We start from the raw sequence: 7,117 nt of genomic DNA, 5'->3' as shown, positions 1-7,117 counted from the left end.
CAACATCCTATGCAGTTGAGTCTTGAAACCCAGTGACACATATTACTCTCCAGAAACAAAAACCCAAGTACTACAAAATTATGCAGGTTAGGATTTACATCTGAAATTTCTGGTGCTGGGCTACCTGGCACTCACAACCATGCTATGCCCCAATCTTTAAATTATAAACATGTGACAAAGATTTATGTATTTATTGCAGTATTCCTTTGGCCTTCCTTCTGAATAAACCTGAAGCCTGTTTCAGAGCTGACAAGCCTTGAACAAGCGTGAATGACACAATCATATGACTGGAACTTGAATCTTCCAAAACAAGAATGATTCTATGTAAGATTTGAGGTTTTCACGGCAGTGACTATGAAGAAAGCCGTCTTCTGGGATGTGGTGCCGTGTAGAAATTGTGTTAACTGATGTTTCGGAAGAACGTATCGCCTCCATCTTCAGTGTAGAAGACAAGAAGAAATCCGTGAGCGAACCAGCAGAGCAGGTGCAACAGAATGATTCTATTTATAATACAAACTACTTATAAAATACAATACAATACAATGAAAAGTTTTAAATCATTGTACTAAGGGAGACAGAGTCTGATTTCATTGGTGTGGACTATGGAATAATTTAAAATCATGTCATGAATAAGTACACGTGAAAATACAGTTACATACACATACACACACACACATACACATACACATATTATTTTGTCTTCAGGATCTACTCCAGTGTAATTATTTCAACACTGTCTCCAGCTGCACACCCATGTTTATCATCCTGTTTCTCTTCTTTTTGTCTATCTTGTCTAATTGCACTGGCTGCTCCCATCCTTTTTGCTCCTGGACTTCCACTTGAGACCTTCCTGCCTACTTCTGTTATGGAAATGGTGTCCTTAAATTTGTTTTTACTAGGTCGAAAACTATCCCCTCCAGCTGAACTCTGTTTCCCTTGCTGCCCTCTGCTGAAGGTTGCATCTGGACTACCTTGTTGTTTCGGTGTGATGGTTATTGAAGAAGGAATGGCGACAGGCAAGTCTAATGTTGCTGATTTTGATTTTGTGACTAATTCCAATTCAGTGTTTTGCTGCTGAAGATGGCTCAACATAGAAATGGCAGCTGTCGCACTGGCAGAGTGTGACAAAGATGGTGTGACTGTAACCTCATGCCCAATGTTTCTCAGTGATCCAGGACTTCTGGAGCCCTTACTTCCACTTTGGCTCTTATAAATGCTGGAAGGATTTAGGTCCTTGGTTTCAGGACTCTTAGTTTTGTTAACTGTTGATTCATTCATTTGCCCCCTTTGCATAAAATGATTTGAGCTTTTTGGAGGTGCTTGAATTTCTTTATAAACAGAACTGTCTTGTCCAATTGCACTGCTCTGACTTCTGGATATAGGAATCATCTGAGTCTGGCCACTCAAAATGGAAGGACCACTAGCAGAAGTAATTGGCAATTTACATCCACTGTTCTGATTTCTGGATCCTAATGTCGTCGCAGTCCTCAAGGCAACATCATGACTTTTAGTAACTAAGCTACAATCAGATCTGCTTTGTGTTTTCAGACTGTCACTATGACTCCCTTTGAAAGAAGGTGATATATTTGTGACATCTTTAGACACACTTGACTGATCCTGTAACGAAGATGCGGAATGTTTACGAAAGGTTGCAAGCTTCGAGGCTGACTTTGTGGTTGTTGTAGTGTTCACAGGTGTGGCAGTGACTTGACTGATGGACACTCCAGCTGTCAACATTCCTTCACCACCTTTGAGCAGGGACAAGTACTGATTAGGATTAGAGGATGATTTTGGTTGCTGGGAACTGAAGAAAGCTTGATCTTTAGGGGGTGTATAGGATGAAGTAGTCACTGTCAAAGGCAACTGAGTTACTGATGTAGATATCTGGGAATTCGGCTTGGGTACCGAAGACGAAGAATTTGGAACAGAAGAACGGCTGCAAGTAGACTTAGCTAAAGCCTGTGATGCTTGAAGTTTCTGCTGCAGTGAAGGTGTTGACTTATTGGTCTTACTGCTGCTGTATTTTGTTGATGGTGCAGTTGAAGTACTGGCACTGCAAGGAACAGATGCTTGAGTCGATAGCAGAGGGGTGATGGATATACTAGCAGGAAGAGAAGTAGAGGAAGGCTGTGTAGGCTGCTGCATGGGAAGATTTTGGATTCCTTTAGTTCCCACAAAACTGCTGTTATTAGATCTGGCTGTTCCATGTGATTTCTGTGTCTGGCTTGTAGGAATGTTTGGAATTATAGGTGCAGATACCTCACCTGTACTAGTTGAAAAATGACGAAGAAATTCTGCTTGATATCCACCTATATGAGAATGCAGGTTCAAGAAATTAAGAGCAGCAACTTGTGGATCTAACATAGCAGGCAATTTTGATTGGACAGCTGCAGTAATAAGAGATGGATCAGAGAAAAGAGTGTGAAAGGGATAGTAGGGCAATGTGGGCGCTGACAAATTTGCAGGTATTATGGACCCCAAAGGCTGAGGAGGCACCTTCTGTATATTACGAGAACTTGGAGACTGAGATTTTGAACTGAGGGGAGTGTTAGTTCCACTGACATGGGAAACGTTTGGAGGTCGACCACGACAACGAGGTGGTGGTTGTATGGATGAATGATTTGAGGCAACTGCTGGTTTCACAGCTGGTGTTACTGCCTTTCGTTGCTGATGTGCAGACACAATGGTACTGGCTCCGGTAGTGGTTGGAGGCATAGTGATGACAGGCTGAAGAAAAAAACAAACACCTAGTAACACACACAATACTACGTACACAGAAATGGACAAACTGAATTTCAGGCAGTGTGATGGCATAAAAAAAGTCTTCAAGAAACAGCTCCACTACATATTATATGGATCATAAAGACATTTTCTTACATCAAAGAAAATATAAATTTTATAAAAATGCTAGCTCTAAATTTAAAGCAATGAAAAACAAATTGGGAGTAGCATGTAACTTTTTGTGAATGAATTTTTCAAATGATGGTCCACCTGGCTCAGAGTAGTAGGTGCTGGAGTTGCGTTGGAGGGATGGGCCGCAGCTCGACTGGCTATTAACTCTTGCTGGCAGAAACGTATGGCCTGGTCCAACACTGCTGTCTCCACCTGGTACACATCACATGAACACTGATCTGGGCAACTAAAGCCATTTTAAAGGGTTCTTATGATGGTATACTACACTTTGTACTACTACTTTTCAGGGCTTTGTCCACCGCGGGAAGCTCTGAACCAGAACACAATGGAACTACTCCTGTCTTCAGGTGAGAGGTACCAAACTCAGCTGGATTCTTAGAACTGTGGTGTAAGTTCAGTAACTGGTACCACGGTAAAAAGCTATCACTGTAGCAGGCTGTGGAAGCCTGTAGGGTTGTCAGATGTCGAGGATCCCACATTTTACAGACAATTGGTTCACAGATGGTGGTGAGGCTGTCAGCCTTATGCACCAGCCACTCTTTACCCCTAGGAAGATCTCTGGTACTCATGTCTGTTAGAGGCTGAGCCGACCCCACAGCTATAGTGCAGATGGAAGAATTAAGTCAACCAAAAAATCCATTATCGTCATAAGGAATCGAACCTGTGACCTTCTGGCTTGTAGAATGCAGACTCAATGCTATCGCATGCCCCAACTGTTACAACAGACTCACAAGAATAAAAATACCTCATTCCTAGATGACAAAGTGTTACAACCAATTTAAAATATGACCGCCAACTGAGAAGAGGCAGGGAGATTTTAAACTCTTATTCTTGGATGGAAAAGGATAATGGAGTAGTAATTGGCAAATAATGCAGGAAATTTAAGAGTTACACCAGTTAAAATGGAAAAAAAAAAAAATAATAATAATAATAGCAGGTTCATATCGGTGGCTTCTAATGTTTCTAGCCCTTCTACTGACATACACTATAAATTTCATGACAGTAAAACATCTTTCTGTCCCAGAATATTCTGACTAGGAAATAAACAGACATGTTTTATCTACATGGACTGCACTATATGTCTTGTTTAAATATATTCTAATGAGCATGACTAACTTCATGGGTATACTGAATTCAGTGAGAATGTTATATGATAGTTTTCTCCAAACTGATATTAGATTCCATAAAATTCATATGTCCCAGTTAACATTACATTTATCCAACTTGACACATTCAATTGCATTGTACTGCTACAGAATTTAGAACAAGTATAATTTTCTGCTATAAAAGGTAACACATATATAAAAATGTAGCAACCAGGATAAATTTCTGTGCAGCTGACTTATTCAGAAATTTTATGCAATGGACAAAAGACTGACTCGTTCATTTTAAATGTTTTTTTATAAGACAAACCTTTGCATGCTGCTTATATGCTTCAGACAGCAGTGATGCAAAGACGGATTCCTTCTGTGGTAGATGCCTTTGGACGCGAAGGTATGCCCTGTACATCTCCAATACCAGTCCACTTGTTATGGGTCCATCACGGAGTTTTGCTCGTAATGCTTGCAATGCTAGTGTCAAAGCTTGACGACACAACTGCTCTCTTTCAGAATCACGAAGGTATTTTCTGTAATAATTAATGCAAAAGAAACAATTACCACTGTGTTCCAGTAACAATGATGGAGTACATCATGAGGAAAACATGTATTTACCAAAGGCANTTATCGTATGGAGTGCAACAGGATGCTTAAATATAATATTGTATTTACCAAAGCCTGATGCTTCTACAACAATAATTCCCACAGCGTGTTCAACATAATTTCTGCATTTTTTGGAAGAACACAAGGGAAATATCTTCAATTTCTTCCCTTCAGATTTCAGTGAAATTCAGTGCGCTAGTGAAACACATATTTACTATTAAGATAATATTTGGTACAGCACAGCTTGTAGAATATTTTAACTCTGGACCTAACTGACCTACAGCAAAATTTTGGTTTTATTTCAAAGGTAATGAAATGCAGGTTCCACATCTAGATTTCAATACACTGAATTTACTTAAAAAGAAATTACACTGATGACTTCCTCCACTACAACTGCTGGGCTTCACTATTAGTTCGATAAATATCTGGCAAACTTTGCTCTTGCTCATTCATAGTAGGAGTTTATTTTTAGGTTATGATTTATACCATGGGATGTCACTCTAAGAAGGTTCTGGAAGGTAGTCAGTCTGAGTACATTCTCTGGGCGGATAATTCCATTAGTGAAGTTTGGATTGCATGTATACATCGTTGTTAACAACAGTACACTATACAGGTGAAGTCTGTATCTTCATCAAGAACAACATGCATGATATAATGCCCACAGATTATAAGTATGTGCTATGTAGTAAAATGAAACATTTCAAATGTATTAATATTGTAATCTAGAACCAGTGACACCTGCACTACTGGAGTGAATGATCAGTCTTTATAAGCTGATAAAACATCAGGCCCATGACAACCACAACCAACACATTCTCATCCATCAGCAACAGGCCTGCAAGTCAGATTACTGGAATTAATAAATGTGATAAAACGATGCCAAATTATATAAGGAACTAATGAATAATACTGTCACATGCAGGATGGGTACGCATGCCGAAATGACAGGTTCTAGTTTGGATGACTGGATTTATTAGTACTTGGTTACATACTCTCTTAATACACTTAAAATACAGTGCTTTCGCTGATTTTTCCCACACCTCATAATTCACTGTTGAACGCATACACTAGTCCTCTATGGGTACTGTATCTCAACACACAAACTATAACAGTCTCACTGGATCACACACGCCCAGAATAAATACATTCTTTACCTCGCACTTTAAATCTTCACAGTTCTATGCACTTCCTGTTGCTGTCATTCTTAGTGTCATTTAAACATTCAAACAGTCTGAAATACTCTGAAATCTGTTCTGTCTTTAACTGTCATTATATAGCATCTGCACTGACCATTCCAATAGCCTATACTGTTGGAATGTATTTGCCGAGCGATTGCATAGCGACACCCACGGTGCTGACCGCATAGAAAACGCTGTACTCCTATTGTTGCCTTGTGTGTAATCCATTGCAAGGTGTTTAACAGTCAGTTAAATTTAATTTTTTTTTTAATTTGCTTAGTGGGGGGGGGTGGAGTCCAACTGGGTCCACTCGGCATGGTGGCCACTGATTGGCCTATTGTAGCCTGCCCCAGGTGATTATGAGATGGAGAATTTGGTGGAATAAAGATTGGCAGGGGAAACGGAAGTACTCAGAGAAAACTCGCCCCAGCGTAACTTTGTCCACCACAAATCCCACTTGACCAGACCCGGGATCAAACCCAAGCCGCCACAGTGGGAAGCCAGCGACTAACCACTTGAACTATGGCGTGACCTTTAACGGTCAGTTACTTAGCAATATGCTGTCCATCCATGTTACAATATCTTCTGCAACTTCACACACAACCTTACATTTTTCCCAAAATTTTTTTTTGTTTTGTTTTTACTTTTAATAAAATGTTAGAACGATTCAAAATATTGATAATATGGTTTAAAAAACCAACATTAGTCATTTTCTAATAATTTTCATTTAATATATTGTTGTATTATTATATATAACTCTTTATTAAGTCCATCTTCACTAGATGTTAAGTTTGCTTTAACCAATCGATTTGAACCTCTAGTTATGCTAGGGCCTCAGACTGATGGTGACACTATAGATCAGCCTGTGTTAGAGGCTAAGCCTAAGCATAAAATTCTAGTGCTGGGTAGCAGTCATGGTAGGGGTATCGGGCAGAGGCTACAGAAAGCAATGGGAGATGCATATGCTGTGACCAGCATATTCAAGCCCAATGCTGATCTGAGCAATGTCACTGGGACATTGGAAAATTGTGCAAAGGTTTTAGTAAAGAAGATCAGGTAGTTATAGTTGGGGGGCCAGGTAACAGTTTGGAGAGAAACCTCAATTATCAAATTGAGAAAGATTTAAGTGACATTGCCCAGAAAACTAGTCACACCAATGTGAGGTTTGTTGGTCTTCTCTGGCGACATGACAAGCCATGGATTAACAGGTGTGTAAGGGAGATTAATCTTCGGCTTGAGCGTTCGCTTGTGGAGGTCAGCGCGGCCCACATTGATGTGAATGATGTCTCTTCAATATTGAGGAGCGAACATACTGTCCATGGTTTG

The 7,117-nt window shown here is 39.9% G+C and overlaps 1 protein-coding gene across 1 annotated transcript in view; it reads right to left on the bottom strand.

Annotated features, from left to right (window-relative positions):
* Positions 1–421: 421 nt before the first annotated feature.
* Positions 422–7,117, bottom strand: part of LOC111865795 (calcineurin-binding protein cabin-1) — a 103,119-nt gene continuing 96,423 nt past the window's right edge. Inside the window, exons 30-32 of the mRNA XM_023854089.1 lie at positions 4,327–4,540; positions 2,992–3,105; positions 422–2,727 (exon numbers count right to left, since the gene is read on the bottom strand). Coding sequence (XP_023709857.1) covers positions 709–2,727; positions 2,992–3,105; positions 4,327–4,540 — 2,347 coding nt within the window. The 3' untranslated portion in view covers positions 422–708. The remainder of the gene's footprint in view (positions 2,728–2,991; positions 3,106–4,326; positions 4,541–7,117) is intronic.

The sequence above is a fragment of the Cryptotermes secundus genome, unplaced genomic scaffold (assembly GCF_002891405.2).
Source record: "Cryptotermes secundus unplaced genomic scaffold, Csec_1.0 scaffold757, whole genome shotgun sequence".
Classification (NCBI taxonomy): Eukaryota; Metazoa; Arthropoda; class Insecta; order Blattodea; family Kalotermitidae; genus Cryptotermes; species Cryptotermes secundus.
Note: the sequence above shows the minus strand (reverse complement) of the source record. Positions and strands in the feature narration are given on the sequence as shown.